Source organism: Meles meles, chromosome 9 (genome assembly GCF_922984935.1).
Source record: "Meles meles chromosome 9, mMelMel3.1 paternal haplotype, whole genome shotgun sequence".
NCBI classification, from domain to species: Eukaryota; Metazoa; Chordata; class Mammalia; order Carnivora; family Mustelidae; genus Meles; species Meles meles.
Window position 1 is genome coordinate 29,633,326 of NC_060074.1, and position 15,682 is coordinate 29,649,007.

Sequence of the window (15,682 nt, forward strand, 5' to 3'; positions counted from 1 at the left end):
GAAAAGACAACTAGCGGTGCAAGACACCAAGCCGCGACCTGGTCAAAGTCCCTTTTTTATTAAGGGTTATCAAGCTGTACACAGTTCCTACGCCTTCCGCTGTGAGCTCGGGCGGCACAGTTCACCACACCCGCAGCGGACTACACCTGGGCGAGGGGTAGAGAGCAAAGTAGGAGCTGGATCCCAGCATGCAATGCGGCAGCTCAAAGCCTAGGACGAAAGCCTCCTATCGCGCCTGTCCCTGCTCCGGGGACAGCGGGAGGCAGGCCAGAGCTCTCCTGCTGGGAGGTAGACAGCCGAGGGCACAACCAGCCCAGTCCGTCCTATGTGCAGGCGGTGAGGGGTACGGTAAGCAGCAATGAGAGCCAGGATGGCCTGTCTCCCGGGGCCCATCCTAAAAGTTGGGAGAGGGCAGCAAAGAATTTCCATCCTGCTCCTGCCCGTTTAGAAACCTTCCTTCTTAGTGTCAAAGATAGCATGAGAGGAGCTGGGAGCCAGGGCCTCTGCACCAATGCAAAGCAAAAGCTGAACAGAATGGGAGCAAAGCAAACAGAACGGGAGCGAGAGGCACACATGCCAGTCCTGGGCAGGAAGCGGGAGAGAGGCGAGCAGGCTGCAGCACTGGGAAAGAACTGGGGGTGAGGTAAGCGCCACAGCCCGAGCTGCTCTTCTGTTTGGGGTCGGGGAGGGAGGCTGCAGAGGTTGAGGGCTGGGGCCCAACCTCCCCATTCCACAGTTGGCACAGGTTCTCCCTGCTTGGCAGCTTCTGTGGTGGGCAGTCCTCTGGAGACTTGCAGGGGTGGGTGCAAAGGTGGCAGTACTGGGGCTGGGCTGGGGACCAGTTTCTAGCACCACACTCTGAGCCAAGGGGGGTCCTGGGGATGAGGCTAGAGTCCTGTGCGCCTTGGTTCCTAGGCCCCCCATTTCTCTCCTGGGGCTGTGGAAAGCCCAGCGTTGGCATCTCCCTTGGCCGGGCACAGACACACAAACACCACACACGTGGAGCCAGGCAAACTCAGAGGAGCCCTCCATGGCGGGCGGATGGGATGGCGGTGCATCAGCGGCCGCCATCCTGGGACATAGGGACCCTCCTCAGCCTCGTCTATACCTGTGGAGAGAAAAGCATTAGCAGTGGAGGTAATCTTCAGCTATCGGCTTACCAAAAAAATGGTCTTTATCAGAGATAAAGGAAAATGAAAGCTTGATTCCCTGGGGAGGAAAGTGTAGGGAAAACCAAGCCTCAGATTTCAGAGAAGGTGAGGCAAGAAAGGGGACTGTATTTTGGAGAGGGACCAACAGTATCTCTGTAGGAGAGGTCTGCCTTCCTTCACAGGAGGCTTTGATCTTGGCCTGGAAGTTATTAGTTCCAGTAGTAGTCGTTGTCCAGTCCTGGAGCCCTTACCTTGTGCACCTGAGGGGGAAGCTCATCCTCTGAGCCCTCCTCGGGCACCGGCTCTGGGTGCCTGGAGGCTGCCTGCCCGTCTTCGGCCCACCCTCCAAGGGGCAACCGTGAGAAGTGAGAGGGAGCCCGGGGTACTGTGCCAGGATCTAGAGACACAAGTAAACATACTCTTAGAATGAGCAGACAAAAATGTGGAGAAAGGTTCTGGGGCTGTTTGGGGTGGGGTGAGGCTCAATCTCTTTGGGCCTGATCGCTCTGAACCTCCTTCCTCCCCAAGAGGCCCCCCAAAAAGCCACCTTTCCCTGAAGGCTCTCTACCCTCCCGGACTTGCGCTGATACCTGTGATACCCCCGTAGCGCCTCTGGAAGCCCCCCTGCAGGGCGGTGGTCTCGGGCGCTCCAGGCCGGGCTGCAGCACAGGGATAGCTGGCCGAACGGGGGATAGGTTGGGAGGCCCGGGAACCCTCTCCCCCCTCTTCAGGGGCACTCTCCCCACTCTCATCGCTCTCCCGGCGGTGCCACACGTGCCGCTCAGGTTCGGCCTGGGCCTGCTGCTTGTGGAGCTGAGAAGTGGGGGTGGGGGGTTGGGGGGGCTCATTAGTTGGGAGTAGGATATCCGAAACAGCTGCCCCCCACCTTGCTATCCCCCAGTTCCCATTTTCACCATCTCACTGAGAATCAACAACCCAGAGTAACTACGTTAACGGTGTGTACCACACATATGACATCTTACAGGTTAAATTCTCCGCAGATCCCTAGAACCTAGTCATTTGAGTCCATTATGAATTGGCTGCACATATAAGAAAGTGCCAGGCGCCCTTTCAAGATGCTGGGAAGACAGCAGTGAACAAAACAGACAAAAGTCCCAGCCTCTATATGGCTTTAGATGCTGGGGGGTGGAGGCAGGGAGTTAGAAACAATAAGATAAAAAAAGGAAAAAAATGCAAATATGTCAGATAAATGCTACGGAGAAAAATAAGGCAGGAAGATTCAGGAGGGTGGCCAAGGGAGGCTCTTTTGGTCAGAATGGCCACAGATAGTCTCACGAAGAGGTAAGAACAGACACGTGAATAAAGGAGGGAGCCATCCGCCTTGCTCAGGGAAGTGGACTCTTGGCAAGGGAAACAACAACAGTTGTTGTTGTTTCATAGACAGTAAGCTCGTCTATGTGGGAATGCAGATCAGAGAAGGGGAACGGCAGAGAAGGGTCTTGCTTTTCCTAACCCCTGTCTGTCGGCGGCCCCCTCGAATCCAGGGCTCTGCCCCTTCCCGCTGGCTCACCTGGTGCATGTAGAGAGCGTGCAGGCTCATCTCAGTGGATGCGTACTCCGACAGCACCAGGCTCTGCAGCTGTCCTTCCCACACACTGCTCCCAGAGCTGGCTGTCCTGGCGTCCAGCCTGTCCCGGCCGGCACACACAGACAGTGGCCATCAACACTTCTGAGCCCCGCAAAGGCTCCTGGGGGACGACTGCCATGCCCTCCCACTGCAGCCCACCTCTACTCACCCAGAGCCTGTCATGGTGCTGGGAGCTCGGCCTGTGGGCACCTGACCAGGGTGCAGTGGGGAAAAGGAGCGCAGGGCAGAGGCAACTTCGGCCCTGTGCCTGGAGCCCTGCAGGTCTCTGGGCAGTGGGGGGCCTCGGCAGGATGAGCCAGCTACTACATTTGCAATAAGACTCAGTGGCTGTGAAAGAAAGCGGTGGGTAGGGTTCCCAGGGCAGGAGGGAGGCTGCCGGGTCCCTCAGTATTCTGGATGTCAGAACCCCAGGGCACAGAGTGAACAGACAGAAGAAAACCGACCGAATGGGTAGGCCCTTCCGTCCCAGGCCTGGTCCTCAACTCCCAACACTGGGAGTCCACTCTGCCTACCGTCACCTCCCAGTCCCCAGGGACACACCTCAGACTCAGATTGTAAGGACTGGATGGACGTAAAGAGAGCATTTTCAGGAAGCAGACCCCCTTGGGCGAGGCTGGCAGCTGCTCCGTCCCGCTGAACCTGCTCCTTGAGGAAGCCGAGGAAGGCGGTGCTCTCACGTGGTGGCTGCCAGCCGGGGTTGGTGATAGCGAAGTGCATGAGTGACAACTCTGTCTTCCCGTCCTCAGCTTGCTGGTACACCGAGGCCTCTGTCTGCCCACCAGACAGCCACTGTATAGGGGAGGCTACCGTGAACAGGACTGCCGCATCTCATCCAGGGCCCTGGGGCAGGCCCCCGCCCCAGGATCAGCTGCAAGCTGGCCGAGTTGCTTGGTTTGTGACTTTCTCAAGCAAACTTGGTCAGAGGTGCCAGCGGAAGGCTAAAATCCAGCCCAAGCTCCTAGTTCCCCAAACAGCGTGTACCCTGGTGCCTGGCTGCCCAGACACGGGGCCACCTTTTCGAGATGCACTGGCTCAGAGGGGTGTCTTTTTTGCAGTCTGCCCAAGGACATGGTGTGCCCCAGCATTGCCTCTGGCCACCCACGCCCATCCTCTCCCAGTACCTGGGGATGCCCATGCTGGCGAACATCCATCTGAGCAAAGGAGCAGGTATCCCCAACACCAACAACCTCCACGGTGAAATTGCGGAAGAAGTCTATGATCTCCAGGGCCCGTGGGCGCAGGCAGAAGATAAGGATGAGGGGCGTGACGATGGGGCTCAGCAGTTCCTCCAAGATGAACACCTGAAAGGGAGGGGAGTGTGGTCACAAGAAAGCTGGCGGGATCCCAGCCCTCACCAACGAGCTATCAGCCGGTCTCTAACAGGCCCTAACTCCCAACTCCACTCACTGCCTTGTACTGGAAGAGCTGGGCAAACTCGTCCCGGGTCTGCGAGCGGTGGGCATTACCCTGCCAGTGGTCAGGCATGTAGTGAATGTGCGCGAGGATCACGCGGAGCAGCTGCTCAGGGCAGAACACCATGTGCTGGTCCGGGATAAAGGACCTGCAGGAGTCGGGGCCATGGTGAGAAGGCCGCCTCTCCCAGGGGCTGCTAGTTGACTTGCTCCCACCCGCCACGTCCCATCTGCCGCCCTGGGCCGCACCTGCACACGGTCACGGTGACCCCGAGGAGCGTGACGGTGGTGAGGACATGCTCCACGGCCAACACGTCTTCATCATAAATGGTGAGGGCAATGAGCACGGCCAGGATGGAGCCAGCGAAGAAGGCGCCGTTCTTGGCCAGCAGCGTCAGCAGCGGGGACAGGAAGCAGTTCATGTACTTGGAGGCGGGCTTGTAGCCTCGGCTGAGGCGGGACTGCAGCTCGTGCTCCAGCTCATTGAAGTGGCGGAGGTAGCAGCGGCCATAGAGGGACCAGCAGCGCGCCCCGAGGGCCCCGGGCTCCCGCTTCAGCACCTCGGCATAGCTGAAGAAGGCGTAGAGGATCTGCCAGATGAGGATGAGGGGGCACAGCAGGAAGTTGGCGATGCCAATCCACAGGATGCGGTTGCTGAGGCGCTGGGCCAACTCCAGCCGCTGCCCTCCACGTTTGTACTCAGCCTTGAGGCTCCATTCATTGAGAAACAGAGAGCCAGGGCCCCAGAAGAGGATCAGCTCGAAGTTGTACTTGAGGCCGCGGGTGAAGAAGACAGCCTCCCCCAGACCCGGCAGGCGGAAGCGCAGAGGCAGGAGGGACTTGTTCACCAGGGCGACCATGTAGTTCTGGAAACGGAGGATGCGGTGGTAGATGTCCAGCTCGGTCAGCTCGCGCTTGTGGATGCAGATCTGGTGCTCCTTTTGGGTCTGCACGATGCGTGCCTGTACTTCCTGCCACGTGCAGTAGGGGAGGGCGGACTGCAGGGCAGAGAGAGGGCCGCCAGGGAAGGTGGGCTTGTGGCCCAGGACTCCTCCTCCTCGCCCCGCAGTGAGACCCTGTGTGGAGCTGGGGAGAGCCTTTAAGCGGAGGCTCCTGGACCCACCAGGCCGAGAGGGGGATGCCCGAGGCCCAGTGATCCGCCCCACCTGGCCCCAGCCGCTGAGGGCACCTTGGGCTGTGGCGCTAACAGCCCCACTTCCCAGTCTCACCATGGGGATACGCAGAGCGTGTAGGTAGAAGGAGTGGATCTCCCAGTAGCAGCAAATGTTGTAGATGAACTTGACAAGCCGATGGATCCAGAACACACCCGCGATGACCAGGATGGTGATGAGGGAGCCATTTTCCTGAATCCTGTTGGGGAAAAGGAAGGGGACGAGGAGTGGCCCCTAAGGAGTCTTGGCAGACAGGATGCTATCCCGAAGGCTGGTAAGGCTGAGGCCGAGTCTGTGTTTGAGAGAATGTGCCTCCCACTCTACTCCATTCCCCACCTGTTGGTGGAACTCTGGCTCTGGGGTCCTCTGAGGCCCTTACCTGGCACTACAGACCTGGGCAGGCAAAAAGGCGTCTGGCAGAGTGACCTTGACAGGCTCGGTCGGGTGAAGACTATGGTTCACCATCTTGTTGGCAAAGAGGATGTCGTAGTCCACGCAGCTGACCAGGAAGGTGGTGAAGGCAACCACAAAGAGGAACTGCCTGAGGGATTGGGACAAAGGTCCAAGAGTCAGAGAGGCACCAGTGAAATATTGTGGGAAAAGGGAAGAGTCTGGAAGCAGCAGAACAAGGTTAGAGAGCAGCCTTTGGGGACCAGCAGGGTCTGGAGAACTCCCAGTGGACTCTCTCTGCTGCTCAGCCCCCGGGACCGTCTTAGGTACAAACCAGCTCCTGCTTTTTCCTCTTAGCCTTGGGCGTCACACAATTAACCTGCTTTCCTACCCGCTTAGTAATCTCTGCCACCACTTACTAGACTCACGCAAAGATCTTGTGATTGTGGTCTCTGCTACCCAATCCTTGATTTCCTTTTGAGATAGTATTTAGAAGCCCTAAGGGGATTTACAGTCTTTTCTGATTGAAGGAGGGTTTCCCAATCGGATCCTCTTTGGCAAGGCCATATGGCTTTTTCTTTTTAGAAAGCGTACCGTTCTGCCTTCCTAGGTTTAACCAAGGCAGAACACACACTTTTCTTTCCTTTTTTCTTTTTTAAAGATTTATTTATTTGACAGAGAGAGATATTACAAGTAGGCAGAGAGACAGGCAGAGAGAGAGGGGGAAACAGGCTCCCCGCTGAGCAGAGAGGCCAATGTGGGGCTCAATCCCAGGACCCTGAGATCATGACCTGAGCCCAAGGCAGAGGCTTAACCCACTGAGCCACCCAGGCGCCCCAAACACACACTTTTCTTAAGTGGCCGACATCTCTGAGACCTCCTGACCGAACCACACCCATTCCATCCAGGCTCTGATGAAATAATCAAGTCTTGAGTTCTCCTCATGGAGGAGAGAGGATTTGGAAGATTTAAAAAAAGAAAAAATGAGACTATAAATTTTGATGCCACACCTAGTCCCTGAACTCTAAAATTAGTCTGTAGGGTTTCAAGCCAGGAACTGAGCCGCACCTGTAGGTGCCAGGGCTGAGCTAAAGAAAAGGAAAGACTGAGATGCGGTCCATTCCCACGTCACCATCCCTTCTTAGACTTACATGAGCTCAAAGATCTCTCCGATGAGCATGCAAGTGAAGCCATTCTTCTGGTGTAGATTATAAACGTATAATTGTCAAGAAAAATGTGGTTGATAGAGACAGCAATTAGGAGCACAGAGTCTGAGGCTCATGTGCCCGAACTTAACTCCCGGCTCTGTGACTTTCTAGCTTTTGGCCAAAGTTACTTAATCTCTCTCAACTCTTGTCTGCAATGGTACTTTGGAAATAATAGCTCCCGTCTCATAGGATTATTAGGTATCAGATAATGGGCGTAAAGTATTTAACACAGAGCTGACACAAAGTAAGTAAAAATATATTAATTATTATAGTTATTAGCGTCCCATCAGAAAGAAAGATCTCCTTTAGAGAAGGTCCTTATAAACTGACACCACCAAGTGAAAGGCACGTTGCTCTTGGGAACCGCAGGGTTATCATTATCCATAACGATCATTATTTCCCTAGCCTCTTTCAACCTTAAAAGTTCCATCTCCCTTCCGGGGATTAGAATCAAACCCACTCCAGCTTCCCATCCAGGCCCTGGCTTAGAGAGGGGCTAAGGGTCCCAGAGCTCCAACGCAGAGACACAAAGGATATTCGAGAGAAGAAGAGGTCAAGGTTTTCGATGTGGTGCCAGGGTGCTGTGGGTACAGGAGCAGAGATGTCAGAGCCCTGTAGGAACCGGAGCCCCTTGCTCCCTCAGCGCTCCTCCACCGGCTCTCTCCCCAGGCCCCGGCTCGGCTGTCGGGTCAGAGAACTCACATTTACTCCCCTCAGGGACGTGCACCAGTAGGTCCTCCTCCCCGGGGGGTGAATCACTGTAGGAGGCCTCAAGGCGCTGGTATTCAGTGTCGAACTGCGCCATCACCACCACCCCCTGTCCACTCTGTCCACCTGCCAGTAATGATGAAGAGATCCGGTTCAGACCCCGGGGCTGCTTGTCTGCTGCCCTGCCTAGTAGACCAGAAAGAGTGAGAAAGAATCTCTGGGCTTGGTTTCTACTCCCAGTCCTCTCAGCTCAAAGGCAGAGGAGTAGTTACCAAAGGAGAGCAGTAAGCTCAGGGTCCAGGAGCTCAGTCCTTCCCAGAGCCTTTCCTGAGTGTCTCCTGAGGTCTGGCTGGACTAAAGCAAGACTCTGCTGCTTTGGGGGAGGCGGGGAGGGCTGTTTCATCTTCTATGCAGTGGAGATAAGGGGACTTCCCTCTCCCTTCTGGAGAAACCCAGGTCTCCCAAGAGACTAGCAGTCTGGAAGCACTTTGTAAACAAAGGTTTGAGATAAGCACATGGCCCTACCAGCTCCATGGACAGCGTCTGCTCCACTCCAGCCCTTGATGCCCGGGCTCCGCAGCTGCTGGAGGAGAAGGTGTCAGGCCCCAGAGAGAAGGGAGTGGGGAGAGAAAGAAACCCAGCCCTCCTACCAACCGAGCCTCCACTGAGAGGAGGCCAAGCATGGGGCAGGGAGCTTCGTTGGGGAAGAGGCACTGGGCGAGGTGTCCTTCCTCTGATTTACTATCCATGGCCACTCATCCAACCCTAGGATCCCAAGAAGTGCCTTGTTGAGCCTGTCAAGACTGAGTCAGTACAGGCCCGAGGTCAGGCAACTCCTCTGGACTGTTCTTCCATTGCCCCACCTCAGCCTCTGAAATTAGGCCTCTCAGGGTCCTCAAAGCCCCAAAGCCAAAACCCAAGAAAAGAGTCTTTCCTGAAAAGGACCTTTCTGGTCAACCTCTTCCCCTGCTTTCCTAGCACCAAAGGCAGGCATAGCTGTATGGGCAATCCTGACTGGGTCAGTGGAGACCCAGATCCTGGGTGAACTGTGGGGTCCCTAGGTCCCCGGAGCCAGGCATGTCTAGACGGCACTCATCCAGTCGGTGCAGACCCTCGGGCCGTGGAACACGACCCAGCCGGACCCCAGTGGGGCTCCCTGGGTTAGAGAGAGCCCCGGGTCCAAAGGAGCTGACCAAGCCCTCGGGGAACTCACCACTCACCGGGTCAGGGTGGACCCAGGCTCAGGGAGCCCTGGCTGGCCGGGCCTGGGCTCAGGGGTTCCTGCGGATGGTGGAAGAATCGAGCCAGTCCGACAGCGGATCGCCCAGGTGGGCTGGGTTGCCTCCCCACACCCAGCCGCCAGGACCCGAGCCCAGAGCACCCCAGGGTCTCCCGGCACCAGGCCAAGGGCTCGGCTCCCAACAGCGGACAACCTCGCGCGCGGCCCCGCCGCCCGCGCGCGCCCCCGCCATCAAAACATTCCGGCGCGCGCCTTCGCCCCTCCCGCGGCGCCCCTTCCCCCCGTTACTCGCCGTGAGCTCACTTAGGGCTCCGCGGGCAACCCCCCCGTCAGGTCCGGCCCGGCCCTTGGGAGTTCAGAAACCGATCTCGCGTTTCACCTCAGGAACCGTGACCCAAGTGACTCCAGGGGCTCGGTCGGCTCCGCTGGGTTCGTCCGGACCCGGAGCCCTAGGCCCGGCGCCTGCCACTCACTGTCACCCGCAGTCAGTCTGGCCAATGAACATGGGGGGTGGAGACACGACGGCCAATTCTCGGCTTCGGGGGCGGGACTAAAGGTTCAAGGTGGGTTTTGGACCGTCAGAGGACCAATAGTGCGCGCTATGTGGGGCGGAGCTGAAGCGCGGGCGACGCCGTTTGTCCCCTTCGCTGCTCCGTAGCGACGAGATTGTTGTGGTGTTGCAGAAATCCGGGCTTGGAATTGTAGACTGGCGTACTGCTCCGCTCCGTGGGGCCTTTGGTACAGCGTACTGCTCCGCTCCGTGGGGCCTTTGGTACAGCTTGTGAGGGCGCGGACGAGTCCACGCGGTTTAGTCATTGCTGGAGCTCATCGCACGGGTATCGAGGAGCGGTCGCTTAGGGAACCTGAGTGATTTTGGCTCTACTGCACTTGGTTTGGGAGCTGGATGCGTCCCCCTTTCACTCTGTGTGGTTCGAGACTGTGGGTTTGAGAAAGCGGAGCGGACTCCTGGTACAGAGGTGCCTTCCGGCGTGGGGAGACCAAGTCAGGCAGGCAGGAGGCCCGGCGATAGGATCACACTCTGGGGAGCTCTGTTTCTGTCCCCCTTTCTGCTCCAGGAGGTCCTCCTAAAGAATTTCTGCTCAGCCATGTCGCCGGTTTCAGCTGCAACCCACGTTCCTGCGTTGGTCTCCCTCTTTGACCTCAGCGCGGATGGTCCGGTCCTTCAGGGCCTGAGCCTGGTGAGCCGCCCTTCTGGGGAGGCTCTGGCCCAGGCTCTGCAGGCTTCCTGTCCAGGTATCTGGGAAGGTTTGGGGAGGACCCACGAGGACGTGACGGGCTAAAGCTTATTGCTCGTCCAGGGAACACATTCTTATTGATATTCCCCGGTTTAAGAGCCCTTGCTGACATCTCTTTCTACTGGATAAAATTTATCTTTAATTCCCTCAGTCTCCGCGTTGTTTCCCGCACAGGCCCCGGGAATTGCTTCCAAACAAGCCTCTTGCCATTGGTTATGTCTGGTCATGTTTACAGCACTGCCTGCAAAAAACTTCAAAATTCCTACATATAGTCCAAATTTAACTGGTTTCCAATCAAATCAGTCGTTCTTAATGAATGTAAAACAATTTTTTATTTGGTTTTTTACAACCTTAATTTGTCTCTGGCTGTTTTTCTTGAAGTTTGAAACAAACCACACTGTAATTGGAAATGTAAGCTTAAAAAATGGGCGTTTGGGAAGTGGTTTTTGCAGTTAAAAATAATTTTAACGTTACCAAAAATTATTTTCTATAGGATTCCTCTAAACAATCCCTTTAGTTAATGTGTTTGATATATACGTTTCACATAATATCTTTGCTGAGAAAAGTGACTACTGTGCCGTTTATCTCATGATTCCCAGATTATAATACTTTGAAGGAAAGGATGTGCCATCTTTTTCTTTTGTATCCTCCTTTGTATACCAGACCCTGAATGTAATTCCAGGTACTGCAGATTCGGACTCCCTTTCCCCCTCTAATTTCCCTCCCCTTATTTATATTCAGAGGAGAGAGCAAGCCCAGAAAGAAAGCCATTCCAGGGTCTCCCGGATATTTCAGAGAAGTTATTTTGTTCTACTTGTGACCAGACCTTCCACGACCACCAGGAACAGGTAGAAAGCCAGGTGCAGAGCTAAGGGGTGGAAGCAAAAGTATCATGGGGTGTGAGGAGAGGGAGACGTGTGACATGTCTTTAATTAATAAAGGTCCATGTTTTGACTGAGGCAGTTGGTATTACCTCGTCATATTTCCTGGAATTCTATCACTGGTCTTGGGTACCACAAAGGGCCAGGCTAGAGCATACTTCCACATTCAGCCTCTTTCTTTGCCTCCTACCAGAGGGAACATTATAAGCTTGACTGGCATCGGTTTAACTTAAAGCAGCGTCTCAAGGACAAGCCTCTCCTGTCTGCCCTGGATTTTGAAAAGCAGAGCTCCACAGGTGATGGCCAGTAGGACATGTTGAGTAGGACGTGGGGGTGGAAGAAGGCTCTAGTTTAGGAGCTTGAGGAAAGGCCAAAGATGGAACACCAAACTTGTGCACCTCATGTTGTTTTCAGGAGATTTTTCCAGCATCTCAGGATCAGAGGACTCAGACTCAACCAGTGAGGACGGCTTGCAGATACTGGATGAGGAGAGGACTGGGTTTGAGAAGCCCAGCAGACCCCAAGGCTTCCACCCTCATCGGGTTCTTTTCCAGAACGCTCGGGGCCAGTTTCTTTATGCCTACCGCTGTGTGCTAGGCCCTCGCCAGGCAAGTGGCAGCGCGGGTTGTATAGCCAATTACAGCCTTTGTACATTCAGCCTAGGTCTCCCCTAAACCCAGGCCACTTCTTACTTTTCTTCCTGTTGGATGTGGGTCTCACCATTGACAGCACAGTCTTGGATTGACATGGCCTGAATCTGGGGTCAGGCGTAACGGAATTAAGTTTGGAAACAGACCCAACTAGGTTTGAATTATTCTACCACTTGATCTTGACTACCTGTACTCTGTAAGCCTCAGATTTCGTTGTCTGCAAACTGGGAGACAAGCCTCAGGATGGTTGTAGGAAATGAGATCATGCATATTTAGACACTCAGCACTGGCACTGGGTTTCTTCCTGTCAGTGAGTACCAAGGGCATGTTTGTGTTCTCCCTCTAAATTCCAGGTGCCCCAAGAAGAACCCGAACTGCTCCTATACAACCTGCAAAACGGAGGTCCCAGACACTGCGTGGTGCTCATGGCTGCAGCTGGGCACTTTGCTGGAGCCATTTTCCAAGGGTGAGAGGGTGCTGCCTGGGGTATAAGGATGCAGGAGGTCCTGTTAGCCTGGGCGTATGGGCCAGTTGCCGGCACTGGGTCTGTGTTGTCTACAGAAGAGACGTGGTGACCCACAAAACCTTTCACCGCTACACAGTGCGGGCCAAGCGGGGCACAGCCCAGGGAATTCGGGATGCCCGGGGTGGGGCTTCTCGCTCTGCCGGAGCCAACCTGAGGCGCTATAATGAAGCCACGTTATACAAGGTGAGTTAGGCGTCTCAGATCTGGTGGTCTACTCTCCTTTTGTCCCCTTTCATCAAATGTTACAGTGGGGAGCTTGATGCCTGCATCCTCCAGTCTTCATTATTTCTGGGAAGGTGAAGGTAGACTAGGGATGGCTCCCCAGGGTCTTCATCCTCTCATTTTTCTTCCCCCCTCTTGTCTTGTGCTTCCAATTCCTTACACGTCATCTGTGGGCTGGTGTTTTGGTTGGAGATTTAGAAATAGCAAGTGAAGCTGCATGGGGCTGAGTTACTCTCTTCTCTAGGATGTTCGTGACCTGCTGGCAGGGCCAGTCTGGGCCAAAGCGCTGGGGGAGGCTGGGACAATATTGCTGCGTGCTCCCCGCTCTGGCCGGTCCCTGTTCTTCGGAGGCCATGGGGCACCCCTGCAACGGGGGGATCCCCGACTTTGGGATATCCCCCTCGCTACCCGCAGACCCACCTTCCGAGAGCTACAACGTGTACTCCATAAGCTGACCACCTTGCACGTCCATGGTGAGCTGCTGATCCAGATCCTCAGACTCCCTAGACCTTTCTGTACCTTCCAGCCCAGGCCTTGGGTTCTCATGTATACTTCATTGAGAGAGACCTGGGCTGGCTTCTGCTCAGCTCAACTTGAGAAACATCTTTTGTTTTATGGCAGGAGAGGACCCCCGGGAGGCAGACAGGTTGGACTCACCTCAGACACACTGGAAGAAGAGAGAGGGGAACGCTACTGAGGCAGAAAGAAAGGTCTCCAGTGATGAAAATGAGGCACTTGGGCAGAATGAGGAATCTTCCAAACAGGGTTTGAGTCCCATCTGGCAGCTGTCATCTCTCTGGGTGTCTGTCCCGGAAATGCAGTGTCAAATCTACTGTCACTTCCCTCTCTATAATGAGCCCTACACAACACATAGGTCGTTACGATAAAGGGCACCTAGTAGCAATTACTGGGACTGGGTCAGGGACCTTTCCAGACTTCCTGTTTGCTTTTGTTCACTGATGTATCCCAGTACTTAGAAAACATGAAATAGTACATGAAACAGATGCTTGTGTGGCACGAATCTCACTTATTTGCCGTCTTACCAGACACTGTGGTTTGGAGCTAAGGCCTGCTTTCCCGGCCTCAGACTCTTAGCCTGCGTGGCTGTCGCTGCCTTCCCCCATTGTGTACCATCCTAACGCGGCTCGAGGGGAGAGTCTAAGGATGCTTGACCCGCCATAGCTCCTTCTGGGTCTTTCCCCTCTGAGCTGAGCCTCATTTCTGCACGCAGTACTAAATGGATACAGCTCTTGACATGCTACTTGATCTCGGGTGACAAAATACAAATACTTCTTTTCATTTCAAGACAATCTGGATTCTCTTTTTATGTACATTCTTACACATCTGGGGCAGCCCACCCTGTGTATTCTTCAGGTGGACCAAACACGTCGTCTTTTTTCCCTAGGTTCAGGGTCGGAGGGAGAGGACAGCCTCCAGGTAGAGCTGGAGCTAGTAGAGTTGACAGTGGGGACCCTGGATCTTCGTGAGTTTGAGGTACTGCCAAAGCGGAGGAGGAGGAAGAGGAATAAGGAGAGGAGCCGAGACCGGGAAGCTGGGATGCATGTGACTCTTCCCCAGCAACCTCAAGGAGATGAAGCCTTCTCACAGTCTGCCCAGGCACACACGGCCCCTTTGGGGCCTTCCCTGGATGAGGCCAAGACCCATGATCAGTCAGAGCTCTGGGACACGCTTCTAGCTGCTTGCCGAGCCGGAAACGTTGGGATGTTAAAACTCCAGCTAGCTGCCGACCCCAGAGACCCTGGAGTTCTGTCTCTGCTCAGTGCCCCCTGGGGCTCCAGTGGCTTCACCCTTCTGCATGCAGCAGCTGCAGCTGGGAGAGGCTCAGTGGTTCGCCTGCTGCTGGAGGCAGGTGCCGACCCTACCGTGCAGTAAGTAGGGGTGTCCAAGCTGAGCCCTTTGGGGTATAGAGAGGATCTGGAGGCTAACGTTGGTACTGGCTACTTGACAGCATTCTCCTTGATCTGTTTGGGTGAGGTTGGGAGATGCGGGAGGCAAGCTGAACCCATATTTGGGGCTCTTCGCACCTAGGGACTCCCGGGCCCGGCCACCATATACGGTTGCAGTTGACAGGTCAACGCGAAATGAGTTCCGAAGGTTTATGGAGAAGAATCCAGATGCTTACGATTACAACAAGGCTCAGGTCAGCTGGAAAAGGAAGCAGCAGCACAGTAGGAAGGCAGCCTAGATCCAGGCTAAAATCTTTTCTACTTTGTTAGAGTTTTCCCAAGGACAGTTTGTATGGGTCTTACCTTATACCTCCCCGGAAATCCTCCAGGTGCCAGGGCCGCTGACGCCTGAAATGGAGGCACGGCAGGCTATGCGGAAAAGGGAGCAGAAGGCTGCCCGGCGGCAACGGGAGGAACAGCAGCGGAAGCAGCAGGAACAGGAGGAAAAGGAGCGAGAAGAGCAGCAGCGCTTTGCCGCCCTCAGCGATCGTGAGAAGGTGAGGCCCGAGCTGCTCTCTTCCACAGCCCTGATTTCCTTAGAGGTCTGACCCATTCCCAGCATGCAGCTGTCCCTTCTTGGGTACTCTGCCCACCACTGGGGACTTGTCCTTATTAAGACTTCTCTTTCCCTCAGAGGGCTCTGGCCGCAGAGCAGCGGCTGGCTGCCCAGCTGGGCGTCCCCACCCTGCGGACCCCCGGCTCTGTGGACCTCAGTGCTCCGTAAGTGCAGGGTCCGGCGTGATGGCTAGGCTGGGAGTGGGCAAGCGGACTGAATGCTGCAGCGAACTCAGAAAGGACATTGGGGGGACTGGAGATATTCTGGGAACCCTCTAGAGCCAAACCAGAAATGGCCAGAGGAGTGGGGAAAGCCTGGATTGGAGAGTTTCTGGGGTACCTGTTCAACCATCTGTCTTCCTCTTGTCCAGACGCTGCTGGAGTTGTGGGACATCCCTCCAGGGCCTCACTCCCTTTCACTACCTCGACTTCTCTTTCTGTTCCACACGCTGCCTCCAGGCCCACCGCTGCCAGGCCGCCAAGCCCTCTTCCTGATCTCTCACGGCTGTACCTGGAGCCAGCTCGGCCCTGAGAGGCTGCATTCACACTAGCCCCAGGTTTTTTCTTTCCCGTGAAAGCAGAGTATTCGGAAGATTAGGAAGGACACTCAGGAACCTGGGCAAAGACAGGGCCACAGAGGAGTATGGAGCTGGGACTGTCTCTGGAATTTTAATCACAATAAAGTTTGGCAAGGAAACTGCACTTGGACTAGCATTTGAGCCTTGTGGCCTTTGG

General features: G+C 55.3%; 2 protein-coding genes across 14 annotated transcripts; one reads left to right on the forward strand and one right to left on the reverse strand.

The window, feature by feature from the left end:
* Nucleotides 1-17: 17 nt before the first annotated feature.
* ATG9A (autophagy related 9A) lies at nucleotides 18-9,354 on the reverse strand. 12 transcript variants are annotated; one of them, XM_046019439.1, is made up of 17 exons: nucleotides 9,194-9,344; nucleotides 8,871-8,931; nucleotides 8,176-8,230; nucleotides 7,645-7,776; nucleotides 7,480-7,523; nucleotides 6,886-6,950; nucleotides 5,724-5,885; nucleotides 5,402-5,543; nucleotides 4,422-5,170; nucleotides 4,168-4,321; nucleotides 3,882-4,061; nucleotides 3,301-3,549; nucleotides 2,909-3,087; nucleotides 2,683-2,800; nucleotides 1,742-1,964; nucleotides 1,403-1,548; nucleotides 18-1,108 (listed from the first exon to the last, which is right to left on the reverse strand). In XM_046019439.1, exons 4-17 carry the CDS (start codon nucleotides 7,745-7,747, stop codon nucleotides 1,103-1,105), a joined length of 2,520 nt encoding a protein of 839 aa, XP_045875395.1. In that variant the 5' UTR covers nucleotides 7,748-7,776; nucleotides 8,176-8,230; nucleotides 8,871-8,931; nucleotides 9,194-9,344; the 3' UTR covers nucleotides 18-1,102. The 12 variants fall into 12 exon arrangements, with proteins under 12 accessions (XP_045875395.1, XP_045875391.1, XP_045875397.1 ...); XM_046019435.1 differs by having other exon boundaries at nucleotides 8,176-8,233; XM_046019441.1 differs by having other exon boundaries at nucleotides 8,176-8,233; nucleotides 8,864-8,931.
* Nucleotides 9,355-9,639: 285 nt separating this feature from the next.
* Nucleotides 9,640-15,649, forward strand: ANKZF1 (ankyrin repeat and zinc finger peptidyl tRNA hydrolase 1). 2 transcript variants are annotated; one of them, XM_046019099.1, is made up of 15 exons: nucleotides 9,640-9,705; nucleotides 9,771-9,867; nucleotides 9,967-10,144; nucleotides 10,888-10,994; nucleotides 11,221-11,323; nucleotides 11,442-11,635; nucleotides 12,031-12,143; nucleotides 12,239-12,386; nucleotides 12,670-12,898; nucleotides 13,047-13,190; nucleotides 13,831-14,314; nucleotides 14,475-14,586; nucleotides 14,722-14,889; nucleotides 15,027-15,112; nucleotides 15,319-15,649. In XM_046019099.1, exons 3-15 carry the CDS (start codon nucleotides 9,997-9,999, stop codon nucleotides 15,440-15,442), a joined length of 2,160 nt encoding a protein of 719 aa, XP_045875055.1. In that variant the 5' UTR covers nucleotides 9,640-9,705; nucleotides 9,771-9,867; nucleotides 9,967-9,996; the 3' UTR covers nucleotides 15,443-15,649. The 2 variants fall into 2 exon arrangements, with proteins under 2 accessions (XP_045875055.1, XP_045875056.1); XM_046019100.1 differs by lacking the exons at nucleotides 9,640-9,705; nucleotides 9,771-9,867; nucleotides 10,888-10,994 and having other exon boundaries at nucleotides 10,120-10,144.
* Nucleotides 15,650-15,682: the final 33 nt, after the last annotated feature.